The sequence below is a fragment of the Canis lupus genome, chromosome 31 (genome assembly GCF_003254725.2).
Source record: "Canis lupus dingo isolate Sandy chromosome 31, ASM325472v2, whole genome shotgun sequence".
NCBI lineage: Eukaryota > Metazoa > Chordata > Mammalia > Carnivora > Canidae > Canis > Canis lupus.
The window spans coordinates 38,840,555-38,854,646 of record NC_064273.1 but is presented as its reverse complement, the minus strand read 5'-3'; the positions used below and the strand labels follow the sequence as shown (position 1 = coordinate 38,854,646).

General features: G+C 69.9%; 2 protein-coding genes across 2 annotated transcripts in view; one reads left to right on the top strand and one right to left on the bottom strand.

The window, feature by feature from the left end:
* The window catches only part of COL18A1 (collagen type XVIII alpha 1 chain), a 41,273-nt gene that overhangs the window by 14,487 nt on the left and 12,694 nt on the right, over nucleotides 1–14,092 (bottom strand). Inside the window, 14 exon segments of the mRNA XM_049104650.1 lie at nucleotides 230–361; nucleotides 1,238–1,264; nucleotides 1,782–1,844; nucleotides 2,436–2,594; nucleotides 2,696–2,749; nucleotides 3,177–3,263; nucleotides 3,370–3,432; nucleotides 5,602–5,628; nucleotides 5,910–6,029; nucleotides 6,247–6,317; nucleotides 7,551–7,680; nucleotides 8,898–8,990; nucleotides 9,606–9,680; nucleotides 9,682–9,693. Coding sequence (XP_048960607.1) covers nucleotides 230–361; nucleotides 1,238–1,264; nucleotides 1,782–1,844; nucleotides 2,436–2,594; nucleotides 2,696–2,749; nucleotides 3,177–3,263; nucleotides 3,370–3,432; nucleotides 5,602–5,628; nucleotides 5,910–6,029; nucleotides 6,247–6,317; nucleotides 7,551–7,680; nucleotides 8,898–8,990; nucleotides 9,606–9,680; nucleotides 9,682–9,693 — 1,113 coding nt within the window.
* LOC125754127 (translation initiation factor IF-2-like) lies at nucleotides 9,979–13,877 on the top strand. Its single transcript, XM_049104658.1, has 2 exons — nucleotides 9,979–11,330; nucleotides 11,433–13,877. Exons 1-2 carry the CDS (start codon nucleotides 10,370–10,372, stop codon nucleotides 11,540–11,542), a joined length of 1,071 nt encoding a protein of 356 aa, XP_048960615.1. The 5' UTR covers nucleotides 9,979–10,369; the 3' UTR covers nucleotides 11,543–13,877.

Genomic DNA, 14,092 nt, shown 5'->3' with positions numbered 1-14,092 from the left:
CTCAGCCCTCCTAGGCCGGAGCACGTGCGGAGGGCCCCTGGCCGTCTGCTGTGTCCCCCCCGGCCCTGAGCGGTGACCGCCTGCGGCAACGGGGGGCTGCTCCTTCCATGGACGCAGTCGGGGGTCAGCAGGGCACCCCGGGGAGCTCGTGGCTCGGATGGGGCCGGGGAGCGTCCCGTCAGCGGGGGTGCCCGGGGCTTTCTGGGGGGACGGGGCCACTGGTACTCACAAACCCCGCGGCCAGTCCTGGTCCCGGTGGCCCCGGGGGTCCGGGGGGCCCTGGCGGTCCAGCCGGCCCGGGGGGTCCTGCCAAGCCGCTCTCCCCTGGAACGCCGATGGGGCCGGGGTCACCCTTGCTTCCCTGCAGGGTGGGGAGATCAGGTGTCAGCACTTGCGGCCGTCAGCGTGTCGGCTCAACCCAGGGCACCCACGCGCCCCCATGCGCCCCCGTGCACCCCCGTGCCCCTGTGCTGTTCCGAACCTGAAAAGCCAAACACAGGACCGACATTTCCCAAAACAAACCCAACAGGGGGTGATTCTATTCACTTTAAAAACGAACAGCCCAGGGTGAGCGTGTGTGGCCACCAGACAGACGGACACGGCCCCCCCGCCAAAGCCTCCGTGCCCCGCGGGCCGCCCTGACCACACGCTCCCCCAGGGTCATGTGAGCAGAGGCAACACCTGCCGCGTGGTGACCCCGGGGGGGGGGTGCACAGGGTGGACGGCGGGAGCCGAGGGGCCCAACCCAATCGCAGCCGCGGCCCTAACCCTTATCTGCCCAGGACTCTCGGGGCAGCAAGAAATGAACTATTTTGCTATTTTGCTGAGTCAAAAAATAAAAATAAAAACAAAGCAGCAGAGGGAGCCCCCCCACCCCCCGGCCGCCCCGACGCTCCTTCTAGGCCTGGTGCCCTGGTGCCCGGGGAGCACAGAGCATGCCTGGGGGAGGGGGCGGGGAGGAGCCGGGCGGCCGGGGCGGGGGGGCAGGAGGGCCTGAGGGTCCAGGACACCTCGGACAGCGCCGGCCCGGCCCAGCGGCTTGCGAGCAGGGCAGGGAAGTGGGGATCCGCGGGGGCCGCCGTGCAGGGCGGGTCCTGAGGCGGGCGCTCCGGCCCACCCGACCCCCCCCCCCGCGTCCCCTGCAAACCTGCAAACGAGGGACACGGACCCCCCACCCCCGCCAGCGCAGCAGCACGACCCTGCCCTGTCAGGGGCAGCTAGGGGGTCTCGCCCGTACCTTAGGTCCTGGGGCGCCCGCGTCACCCTGCGGGAGAGAGGACGACCGCTCAGACGTGCGGCCAGCGAGAGAAGAGCAAACACTTTCAGTCGTTTCGTCCCGACCCGGGGAGCCGGTGCCTGAGCGCCGCGCCCCCGAGACGCGAGTCCTGCGCTCCCGCTGCCGTCCTGGCCCGGGCACACCCATGGGCTGTGGCCGTCGTCATCCCGTCCTGGCCGGCTGCCCCGGGGCCAACACCGCCGGGAGGACAGGCTCTAGTCGGCGAGCCCACAGCCCCACGGACGCGCCCCCCGCTCGGCCCCACGCAGCCCGGCCCCCACGGGAGGACGGCACCAAGGACGGCCCGTGACCCCCCGGGTCATTCGCCGAACCACGTGGAAACCAGACCCCGGTCGCGACCAAAATTAGAACTTGAGCTAAAACTTCCAAACCCAGAGTCAGTGTTACTTGAAAACCCTTCGTGGGGGCGGCCTCCGTGCGGGGTCCCCGGGCTCCATCGCCCCCCGGCCCCTATACGGCGCTGTGGCCGCCCCCCCAGACTTACGGGGCTGCCTTTCGGGCCGGGCTTCCCTGGTCCTCCTTCTTTCCCCGGAGGGCCTGGTGGTCCCTGGGGGAGAGAAAAGCAGAGCGTGGGGCCCGGGGGGATTCAGTCGCTGAAAGATTCCCGGGGCAGCGGGCGATCGCCTGGGCGCGGGCACCTCCCGAGAACCCAGGGCACCAGAATGTTCCGGAGACGCAGGACCGAGCCCAGGCCGGCAGGGCGCAGGCGGCTCTCTCCGGCTGCACACCTCTCGCCTTTACTTGTGTTTGAGCGGATCCAACGGGGGGGACGGTGAGAAGGGGGGGCCCCCGGCACTGCCCGGTCACCGCAGGGCGCCGCGTGTGCTGAATCGAACGCCCGCGTGTGTCGCCACGCAAATACCACGTGACTGGCACCCAGTTCACGTGGCAGCGGCGCCGTGGAGCAGCGCCAGGCCCCTGGGTCCCCCGGGGTGCAAGCAGGGGCCACCCCCACCCCAGGACGCTGCGGGCCGAGCAGTCACTGAGCAGCCACTCAGGCTCCTCCCTGGGGCCCGGAGACCAGAGCCCCTCCCTACGAGGAGGGGGAGGACGTGGTGGGGCCGACGGTTCACCCCGACTCCAGGACGGGCTCGGGTGGGGACGGGGCAGCGAGGGGCTCCAGGGAGGCAGGCCTTACCGGGGCGCCGGGAAGTCCAGGGGGCCCGTCCCGCCCGGGGACACCAGGAAGGCCTGCGGGGCCTGGGACGTCCGAGCTGTTCATCCCGAAGCGGCCTGGCTCTCCGGGCAGGCCTGGGACGCCGGGGGGCCCAGGGGGGCCGGGGAAGCCTCTGGGGCCCTGGATGTGGAGAAACAGGCGACGGTTAAAGCGGCACCTGCAGAGGATGGCCCCACCCCCACCCGGGCGCCCGCCGCCCCACACGACCCACGGACACTCACTCGGAGGCTCTCCAGGTCACCGCCGAACCCGGAACCCTCCATGTCAATGAAGGTCTGGGGGAAGGAGCCCACGGACACGTCACTGGGAGCCCAGGCCACACCCCCCGGGCCTCCCCTCTCCTGAGGCCGGCAGGTGGGGGCCTGCCCCTGCCCGGAGCTCATGGGGCGCGCTGTGCCCACGGGCAGCAGTCGGGAGGTTTCCAGCAAGAGGCCGAAGAGGGGAGCGGACGCGGCCCCCGAATGGAAGGAGCCAGAGTCAGGCAGGCCCCACGGACGCGCATGGACCCCACGGACCCCCACAGACCCCACGCCCTGCTGCGTGGACGGCGGGGAATGACTCCCAGACCCGGACACCCCCTTGGGAAGGCGGGAGAGAGCTGAAGGAGGCATGAGGAAGCCAAGCCGGGGACGGGGCGGAGGGTCCCTCCTCTGGGGACAGCGGGTGGCCCCCCTGCTGGAAGAGGCTGCAGCTGGGACTCACCAGCTTGTCGTGTCTGAAGGAGGGTCCTGGTGGCCCTGGAGGCCCTTGGGGTCCTGGGGGTCCTCTTGGCCCGACCCCAGGGTCGCCCTGGGGACAGAAGGCACCGATTACATTAGGGGGCGCGGCCCCACGGTGGTCAGGGCTTGAGGACGTAACACGCACGGCCCGCTGGCCAGACCGCCCGGCCTCTCACCTTCTCGCCCTTGGGGCCCACGTCTCCCGGGGTTCCGGGGAAGCCCTGCGGCCCAGGGTCACCCTGGAAGACAAGGACCAGCAGCTCCGTCAGAAGGCGCCTCCGTGCCGACCCCGCCTGCACCGCCGAAGACACGCGGCCGGGACCCTCCGAGCCCCCGGAGGACGTCACGCAGGACCCGAGGTGGACGTGCCTGGGGATCGCCATGCGGACCCGCCCTAAACGCTGCGCTGTGGCCTCCCCGTGGACATCCTCGGGGTCACCAGTGCTCTCTCCCGCTGGTGTGCATGCCTGAGTGTGTGCACCTGTGTGTGCATGTGTGTGTGCACCCGTGTGTGAATCTGCATGCGTGCATACGTGAATATATGTGTATGTGTATAACTGTGTGTGTACACCTGCTTGTGTGCACCTGCTTGTGTACCTGTGTGCACCTGTGTGTGTGTGCACACCTGCGTGTGTGCACCTGTGTGTGCACCTCCATGTATGCAGCTCTTGTGTGCACCTGTGTGTGCACCTCCATGTATGCAGCTCTTGTGTGCACCTGTGTATGCATCAGTTTGTGCACCTGCGTGTGTATACCTGGGTGTGTGCACCTGCATGTGTGTGCTGCACCTGCATGCACGCACCTGCCTGTATGTGTATACCTGTGTGTGTCGCCCTGAGTGTGTGCACCTGCATGTATACCTGTGTGCACCTGCTTCTGTGTGTACCTCTGTGTGCACGCATCTGCATGTGTATATGTATATACCTGTATGTGCACCTGCTTGTGTGTGCACCTGCGTGTGCATGTGTGTGCACCTGTGTATGCACCTGAGTGTGTGTGCACCTGCATGTGTGCACCTCCGTGTATGCAGCTCTTGTGTGCACCTGTGTGTACATCAGCTTGTGTGTGCACCTGCGTGTATACCTGGGTGTGTGCACCTGCGTGTATACCTGGGTGTGTGCACCTGTGTGTGTACACCTGCATGTGTGTGCTACACCTGCTTATGTGCACCCGTGTGTGCACCTACTTGTGTACCTGTGTGCACCTGCGTGTGCATGTGCGTGGACCTGTGTGTGCACCTCCATGTATGCAGCTCTTGTGTGCACCTGTTGTGTGCATCAGCTTGTGTGTGTACCTGCGTGTGTATACCCGGGTGTGTGCACCTGCGTGTATGTGTATACCTGTGTGTGTGCACCTGCTTCTGTGTGTACCTGTGTGTGCACCTGGGCATCTGCCTGTGTATATGTATATACCTGTGTGTGCACCTGCGTGTGAATGTGTGTGCACCTGTGTATGCACCTGAGTGTGTGCGCCTGCTTGTGTGTGCTCCTGTGTATGCACCTGAGTGTGTGTGCCCCTGCATGTGTGCGCACCTGCACGTGTACCTGTGTGTGCACCCGAGTGTGTGCACCTGCGTGTATGTGTGTATACCTACACGTCTGCACCTGCATGTGCATGGGTGCGTGAGGGGAGGCACTGTGGACAGAGCGGCTGCCCCTGGTGGGGCGGAGGTGGCGTGTGTTTGCGTGTCCACGGGCGCCGGGCACACTCGAGACTCTGGCTCGTTCGAGCGGAGCGAGCTGTCCCCGTCCCCACGTCCTGCGGGGTCCAGGCCGCCCGGGCTGAGCACTGGCTGGTGTCCTCAGCCCCCAGGACCCCGCAGGCGACCGCAGCACCGGGGACTCAGGGACGGCCTGGCCTCAGTAGGAAATATCCCTCCTGTCCTCCGCAGCATCCCAGACGCGGACGAGCGGTGTCGGGGGCACCGGGGCCGCCCCTCCCAGGCTCCCTACTGCGCGCCGCCTGCGGGATCCCCCATCTTCGCGGGCAACCTTCCCGCGGCACGTTATCAGCATCTGTGGATTCCTAACAACCCGGACGCGGTGCTTTCCACCCAGACGCTCTCCTCTGCGGGGACTGCGGGCGGGTCTGCGCCGCCCCTCGCCCCTCGCCCCTCGGCCCCGCGGCCCCCAACCCACCCCTCACGTGTTTGCTCCTCTAGGAGCCTGGAAGCTGCACCTTTTCTCTCTCCCCTTCCGTCCTGCAAGGAGCCTAACTGCCGGTACCTCGGCACAGCTGTGTTTTTCTATCAATACACTTGTATTTTCTCAGCGGACGTTAAGTTGCATTTTCAAAACGGTTCATTTAAGAATCTGTGTGCTGCGTGGCGCTGACGGGGGGTCACGGGGAAGGGCCCTGAGGGTCTCACACACACGAGACAGGAACACCTGGCTCTGAAGCAAACTCACCGGCCTCCCGTCCTCACCGGGATCCCCCTGGAACGTGCAAGAGAACCGTCAGCGACAGACCGACGCCCCGCGCCCGCCCGGTCTGAACAGAGACCCGCACCTGAGCCCCAAGCCCCACGGATGACCCGGGGAGGGACAGCGTCCCCCTAGCGCAGCGGCCCCCTGCCAGCCCCCCTGGCCGCCCTCCCCTCCCGGAGCGGCGAGGAAGCAGCCTCGGGGTCAGGGCCGCCCCGGGGTCTCCGTCCCGGGACCTGCTGCCCTGGCACATGCCCCCGCCGGTGCCCGCCCGGCCCACGGAAGGTGCTCACCGGCTCACCGTCCCTTCCAGGGGTGCCATCCTTCCCCGGCGGCCCTGGGGGGCCCGGGGGGCCCTGTGGCCCAGGTCCCGGCCATGCTTCAGGGTTGTGCGCCGCAGGGCCTGTAGGAGCCTGGGGACGAGGAGGCGAGGGCACAGGCTGGGGCCGGCGGCTGCACCCTCCCGAGGCCCCGGCTGGGCCTGGTATCCCAGGGGCCCGCAGGGGACGCGCCGGCACAGGGCACACAGCGCCGGCCACGGGCTCCCGGAGCTCGGGTGAGGGGACTGAAGCACCGACCACCCTGGGGTCCAGGGAGGGGTCTGGGGAGGGGTCCGGGGAGGGGGCTCACCTCCTGCAGGCTGCCCCCAAGGCGTTGGGCGCTCTCTGCGGCGACTGTAGCCGAGCCGGGGAGGGTCCGAGCTGGGGAGGCAGAGGCGGCCGTCGGTCCCCGGAGCACGGCCAGGCTCCCCTGCTCCTGCCCCGACCCCAGGCTGCCCGGAGCCCAGCCGTGGCCCCGACACACACACACCCACACCCACGCCCACGTCACTCCTCCTCTCACTGGGCACCGGAGCTCGCCACATTTATCACCACCCCTCCGCCAGGAGGCACACGGCCCCGAGGAGCGAGGACATTTCCTGACACCAGATGCTCACACTCAGGACGTGTTGGGTTGTAATCTACGGTGACTGACACGCACCCCGGCCCCCAGCCTCCAGCAGGTCCACGCCCGAGTCCCCTGAGCCCCTGCACCCCGGCCCCCAGCAGGTCCACGCCCGAGCCCCCTGAGCCCCTGCACCCCGGCCCCCAGCAGGTCCACGCCCGAGCCCCCTGAGCCCCTGCACCCCGGCCCCCAGCAGGTCCACACCTGAACCCCCTGAGCCCCTGCACCCCGGCCCCCAGCAGGTCCACACCTGAGCCCCCTGAGCCCCTGCACTCCGGCCCCCAGCAGGTCCACACCTGAGCCCCCTGAGCCCCTGCACCCCGGCCCCCAGCAGGTCCACACCTGAGCCCCCTGAGCCCCTGCACTCCGGCCCCCAGCAGGTCCAAGCCGGAGCCCCCTGAGCCCCTGCACCCCAGCCCCCAGCAGGTCCACACCTGAGCCCCCTGAGCCCCCTGAGCCCCTGTACTCCAGCCCCCAGCAGGTCCACACCTGAGCCCCCTGAGCCCCTGCACTCCGGCCCCCAGCAGGTCCACACCTGAGCCTCCTGAGCCCCTGCACTCCGGCCCCCAGCAGGTCCAAGCCGGAGCCCCCTGAGCCCCTGCACCCCGGTCCCCAGCAGGTCCACACCTGAGCCCCTGCCCCGCAGCCCGCCCCGAACCTCCAGGGCCACAGGGAACATCCCCAAGCCCAGAGGCCGACCTGGGACGGGCCTGCTTCACGGACGTCCTGGGCAGAGGCTGACCTGTGCAACCAGCTGTCCTGCAAAGCCAGCCCTGGGGCCTCCTGGCGAGCCCCCTGCACCCTCGCGACGGCCCCACCGATCCCCACTGGTGACACGAACGGGCGAGGCCAAGCAGCGGCTCCGGGCCGAGTCCCCTGGGGCCGTGGGGCCGGGCAGGCGCTGACCACTGCCCGGGCTGGGCTGGGCGTGTGTCCCCGATGGACGGGAGCCCTTCCGGCCCCACACACCACCCACCCAACAGCCTTACCTCCCAACGGGGACGCCGTGGCTTCTTCCTCGATTTCTTCCATTCTGGAATCTTCCACGTCCCTGCCTCCAGCCAAGGGCGGAGAAGTGACCGGGGGAGCCTCGGGGAGCTCGGCTTTGGGGAGCAGACCCTGGCAAAAGGTGAGGGTGGGAGAAGCAGCCCGTTACTCCGCACAGGCGGCCGTGCCAGTCTGTCCGTGGGGCGGTTTGCACTCCCGCGCTGGCTTCTCCTAAACAGCCCGTGGGTCGGGGTCCCCCGCGCGCCCCAAGCCTGGAGGTCTCCCCGCGGGCCAGGGAGGCTCGGGGCCCAGGACGGCCCGGTGACCCTCAAGCGCCCCAGCTCCTCCCCGGGGACAGCGACCTGCCTGGCGGGGCTGGATCTACACCCCCCGAGGGGGAAGGCCGGCCCCGGGGCACACGCAGCCCCAGGATGGGGCCCCAGGCACGCGGGCGCCCAAAGGCTCCTGCCACCACCCGCCCCACCCTGGGCAGGAGCTCCGGTGACCCCACAAGGTCAGGGCACTCGGTGGCCGTCCTCCTGTGACCTGCCAGCTGCCAGGCCCCCCAGCTGGCCCCCGGGCCCCCGCTGGCCTCCCAACATCCGCGAGCCGCCGACCCCGAGGGAGCGGAGGCCCCGCGCGGCCACGGAGAGTGGGGGGCGCCCCGGGAGGGCTGAGGCCGGTCCCCTGGAAGCAGGGAAGCCCCCAGCAGCGGGCCAGCCTGGCCTGAGGGCTGCAGGTCGGGGGCAGAGGGTGGAATGTGCGACCGCCCCACGTGGTCACGGGCACGTCACGCCGCGGCCCTGGCACAGCCCGGGCGCCCTTCCCGTGGGGCCACGTGCCCAGCTCTGGTTTGCAGCAGGGACAGGAGCTCGGTGGGGGAAGGGCCCACATCCTGCCACAGGCCGCCGGACGCGGGCAGGGCCGTCACGGGCACCCGGGCCCACTGGGCGCCCTCCCAGCACCGCTCCGGCCACCGCAGGGCCAGGGGTCCCAGCGCCCCGGGAGGGAGGGGGCGGGGGCCACCCGTCCCTGCACGTGGGGCAAAAGCGGCCTCTTCCCTCCCGCGTGCCGTGTTGGGTGGGGGGAGCCGGGCGAGCTCTGGCCCGGCCTCCAGAACCTTCCTCGCCGTGACCCCTGCCTGCTTTCCCTTCCATGGGAGTTACAGACCCACCGGCCGGGTGGGAACGGGCCACCAAGGTCACCCAGGGACCCGGGCGGGGGGCGGGTGTTAGGATCAGAAACCGAACTAAATCCCTCGGGACAGAGCTACGGAGGCGCATCTCCCGGACGGGCCACCTGATCCCAGCGTCCCGGGTCCGGCTGGAGCGTGTCCCACGTGTGCTCACCGGCCACACTGGCAGGACCCCAGGAAGGCGGCCCCCGGCACTCACCGACGGCTCCCGGTAGTCCTCCAGCCCGCTCCCGAAGTCTCCAGACACCTGAGGGCGGTAGGGGAGGAGCAGGGCACCGGTGAGCTCCCCCTGTCCCCGCGGGGCCACACACGCCTCTTTCGACTCGTCCCCCTGCTCCCGGGACGCCGTGTGGCCAGGGGACGGAAGCCCAGCACGGGGGGCTCCACGACACGAGGCTGCGCAGGTGGACGGGCCGGTGGCGCTGAACAGGGTGGGCGGCGGCCGCGGGGACCGTGACCGGTCATGTCCCCCCTGCTCGTGGCTGGCGCCTCACTGTGCACCCGGGGTCGCAGGGGGCACTCTGAGCTCCGGATCCCCCAGGACACCGGCTCCCTGCCCTCCGTCCCCCGCACCCGAGACCTGGATTTTCTTGTTTAGACCCGAGGCATGTGCACATGCACACACGCCGCGCGCTCTGGCCACGAGCGACCGCGGGGCCCCGGCTCTTCCCGGTTGTTGGAGCTCCCGCCCGGATCCGCGGGAGCTCCCAGGGGAGGGCTGGAGGCCCGGCGGCTCCTCCTGACGTTGCCGTTGATGAGGGCGGCCCCGGCTCGTGGCACCCACACGAGCCCTCGAGTCCCCCGTGGGGTTCCCGGCTGCCCCCGCCCTGCGCCTCCACCCTCCGGCCGCGGCCCCACTCACCCCGCCGCTGTCGTCGTCGTCCTCCTCCAGGCAGTGCAGGGGGCTCACGTGCGGGTCCCCGCGCACCCTCAGCTCCAGCGATCATCCCCTGAGGCAGAGGGACAGGGGGTCACCGTGGGCTCCGGGATGGGGGGTGCACACCGGCCGGCACCCGGCTCGCAGTGAGAAGGTCTGGGACGGGGCTCCCGAGCACCCACACGAGGCCGGGGAGGGAGGCCGTGCTCCCGGACGGCGCGGCGAGCGGCAGGACACGCGTCTCCCCACACCAAGGAGGGCCGGGGCGGCGGAGGGGGCTGCCAGTGGGCGACCATGTGGGCAGCTCCCCCGTGACGCACCCCCAGGCCTGTTCCGGTGCTTCCTGTTCTCACTTGACGTCCTTCTCCGCAGGGACTCACTCTGGCGCTTCTCCCCCAAACCGAAGCCACACTTGGTGCATCGGCCTGCGCGTCTGCACCGCCCTCGCGATAGGCCGCGGCCAGGCGGGCCCTGGGGTGCGGTGTCCGGGGGCCGACAGAGCGGGACCCGGCCCCTGCATGCTGCGCTGGCGCTACGGACCCCGAAATGCCCTTCAGGGCCGCCCCACACCCCAGGGGCCTCCTGTCCCTCCGGCCTGCGGGCTGCGCATGCCCCCCCTACGTTCTTCTGTTTCTTCCTCCCAACGACCTCCAGACTCCCTCCATCGCCGACCCTGCACCCCGTGACCCTGCGGCCCCACAGCAACGAGGAGCATGTGATGACAACCCAACAACACCCCGCGTGTCCCCATGAGCCCTGCAGGAGGGCTCCCCTTGCTTCCCAAGGCTGCCTCCTCCAGGAAGCCCCCTGGATCCCTTCCCAGGAGGGTTAGACCCTCCAGGGGGTCGGCTCTGACCCTCTGCCCCCCCACCTCCCTGCATTGGACAGCGAGGCCTGCGGGGCCACATCCCATCTCCCCGTGTGTGCACACGTGTCCATGTGTGTCGGACGTGCACATGTGCTCCTTCAGGCCCCGACACCCGCCCCTGGGAGGCCAAGAGGGCTGGACCCAGGCCCCGAAGCCCCACGGTCCCCACGGGGCCCCAGCACGAGGGGAAGGACACGCTGAGGACACGGGCGGGAAGCGGTCGGATGCCGGTGCGTCATTTCCAGCCCGCGGGGCACAGGCACCGACCCCTTGGCACAGACGCACACAGGGGCCGAGGCCACAGCAGCCGGCGCGGCTCGGGTCACCAGCGGAGTCGCAGATGGGATCTTCCCGAAGCTGGGCTGACCCGAGGGCGCTGAACACGGCGGCCACGGCAGGACCGTCTCCGTCACCGCCGTCCCCACCTAACCACGGTGTTTCAGGAGGTCGGAGGCAGGGATGGCCCGAGGCCCCGGTCAAGGCCCAGAAGGCAGCTGCACCGGTTCTCAGTCGGGTCAGGATGGTCATGGGTTCCGGAAGGTTCTTTGGGGTGGCCGGGTGGTGTCCAGGCCTCGCGGCACCCCAGGGAAGCCAACGGACAGTGGCCGGTAGGAGGGCCCAGGGGGCAGGGGCAGGGGGGCGGCGTGCGGGGCCTGACCCCACACAGGAGGGCAGCGGCCCCGCAGAGAGAGCACTGTCTGCCGGGGCCGGAGATCAGCCCCCGACGTTTCCAGGACACCAGCCGCGGCCTGTGTCAGCCCAGAGCCCACGGGGCCTGCCACGCAGCCGCCCTCGCCGCCCCCCAGGGCCCTGCCACCCTGCAGCGTCCCCACAAGCGCCAGGTCAGAGTGAGGCCGGCCCCCCTCACTGTGGTCGCTGGGACCCGCCCCCTGCAGAGCCACCCTCAGGGCTGCCTGCGGTCCTCACCCCCGTGACCCCTGCAGGTAGAGGAGACGCAGCGAGGGGACCGGCTCAGGCTCCAGGACCAGAGACGCGGTCCGTGCCCCGCGGGGGAGTCGGCTGTGGACGGGGCTGGGTATGCGTGAGGAACTAGTGTCCTTCCTTCTAATTCTGGGATGTCCTGACCACCACGGAGGGCGGCCAGGCTGCGTGGGAGGTGTGTGAGCTCTGTGGACGGGTCACGTGTGAACACGTGTGCGTGTGGACAAACGTGCAGGTGTGTGTGCATGTGGTGAGGGCAGGTGTGGGCGCACCTGTGTGCACGTGAACCACCGCACCCCTCGGTGCATGGGGCAGGTGTGCATGTGGTGGGGGCACGTGTGAGAGAGCACATCGGTGCATGTGAACGGTACGCACCTGTGTGCATGGAGTGTGCGTGCATGTGGTGACGTGTGAGCACCCGTGTGTGCACCTGCGTGCCCTGAGCACGTGTATGCACGTGAGCCTGTGTGTGGGAGCACGGCACATGCAGATACCGCCCGCCGCCCGCAGGAGACAGGCCACGCTGGCCTCACAGAGCAGGGGTCAAGTCGGGGGGCGGCGGCACAGGGCTCGGACGCAGGTGCTGGGATCGCCCGCCCTGCCGAAGGAGGGACGGGGTGGCCCCGCTGACACGCGTGCCCAGGTGTGGAGGCGCAGGGACGGCACAGGGCTGATGTTAGGTGCCAGAAGGCCGAGCTCTCCCCGGGGTGGCAGCGATGAGGGGGGCGCGGGCGCTGCCAGCAGGTGGGGGCAGGGGACACACGTGCCCCCCGCAGACCCGGCCCCGACCGACCAGCGCAGAAGGGGAGCCGGCCGCCGCTCCCCGAGGACACGTTAGTGGGGAAGACGTCGGTTGTGCAAAAGCCACAGCCCTGCTGGCAGCAGCCCACGGGCCGGGAGGCAGACGTTGTGAAACCCGGAGACGCCGCTGAGCCTCGCGAACAAAGGCCGCGGCAGCCGTGTCCTGTGGCTGCCACCGCGGGTCGTAGGGACCGTCACCCCGACGGCCTGGGGTGGGCTGCCCCCGACTCTCCGGGGAGGGCCGTGTCCTGGCTTCGGGGTGCTGAGTGAGCCTACGGGGGGGCACCCCGCACTCCCGGCCTGACTCACCCCTGCCTCGCTCGGCTGCTCCGCCCTCCGCCCTCCGGACCCTCCCCGCCCGGGGGCCTGGCCCCGGTCACAGCCGGGCCGCAGCGGTCCCTGACCCCCCCCTTGGTCCCCGCGCTCCTTGCACCAGTGGCTTCTGACCACCTGCTTGCGTCAGGCCCTGACTGTTGGCACGAGAGCACCGGGCTCCTCCCAGCAGGGTCGCGTCGGGGCACGTTACTGTGTCACAGACGCTGCCGCTGTGGCCTCCGTCTCCCCCCTCCTACCGCAAGGAAAAGGGGCGGGCGCGCTTGTCCTAGAGACGGGGGCGGGGGCGGGGGCGGGTGCCGGGCGTGGGGAACCTGGGCCCCTGACGACACGCTCCGGCCTGCCCCACGCCGTCCCGGGCATCCAGCCCGCCCGTGGCTGGTCGGTGACCCCCGGCTTCGGGGAACCGGGCGCTGCTTTGGTCCACAGCGTGGCCACGGGGCCGCACACCGAGGCGGTCCCCCCTGCCGCACGGTGGCCCTCGGGCGCAGTACGTGACCGGCCCGCGTGAGGTGCCACCGTGGAAGTAGGTAGGGACGTTCAGAGGCAGCGGGCCGGCAGCCGGCAGGCGCCCCAGTAACGGGCGGGAGCGCGGCCCCGGGGGACACCCGCCCCACGCTGGACCCGAGAGGAGGAAACCTGCAAAGCCCCGCTTTCCTGGGCAGACACAGCAGAGGCTCCGTGGGGCGCCGGGCGGGGGCGCGGGGGGGGACGCCCACCCGGAGGGGCCGCCCCGCGTGCTGCGCCTCCCGGAGCCCGGTCGCATGAGTCACGGCAGGACCCTCGCCCCGAAGGCCTGGAGAGCCCGGGGCTGGGGCGGCTGGTCTCCGGTCCCACAAGCCTGGCCCCTCAGCCAGCTGCAATCGGACCAAACCCCACACGGAACATTCCTGAAGCCTCCAGTCGGGCCGCCAGGGGCCGGACACGGGGCTCGGGAGGACGCGACTCGGGCGACATCCGCTGGGCCTCCAGCCGCCCCCCAGCGCCCACGGGGGGGCCCACGCCCCGCTCCGGCCCCGTCTTCCCAACGCCCAAGGCTCGGCCGCCACGCTACACGCCACGGGCGTCTCCCACGTTACGTATCTCAACGGCTTGCGTGAAAAAGTGACAAGATAAAAAGGCAAAAAGCAAACGGGAGATAAAATTTACAGCGGACGGGACGGAGGAGCGGTTCTCTCCTACAGAAAGAGCTTGGGACAAGCCGGTAAGAAGCCGTGGAACCGCTCAGAGCAAAGCCACAAAGCGCAGAAACAGGCCAGTCACAAAAGAACCAATTGTGTCCTTTTTTTTTTTAAAGAAAAAATTGGAATAACCAAAAATTGTGTGCAAAAATGAAAGTGTGTCTACGCCAGCAACCCAGGCACACACGTCCACACACCCGGACGCCGCGGGCCTCTGTGGACTGGCGGCCGCGCCCTGTGTCGGGGACCCGCAGCCGCGCCCCGGGCCACCCCGTCCCCGGCCCCCTCGGCGCCCCGGGAGACGCGACGACACCAGCCCTCCCGGCCCCCCCCAGGCCTCCTCCCAC

Coding starts and splice junctions, on each gene's coding strand:
- LOC125754127 (XM_049104658.1), top strand. CDS start 10,370: ATGAGCCCTGCAGGAGGGCTCCCCTTGCTTCCCAAGGCTGCCTCCTCC. Junction 11,331..11,432: donor AGCGTCCCCACAAGCGCCAG/GTCAGAGTGAGG, acceptor TGACCCCTGCAG/GTAGAGGAGACGCAGCGAGG.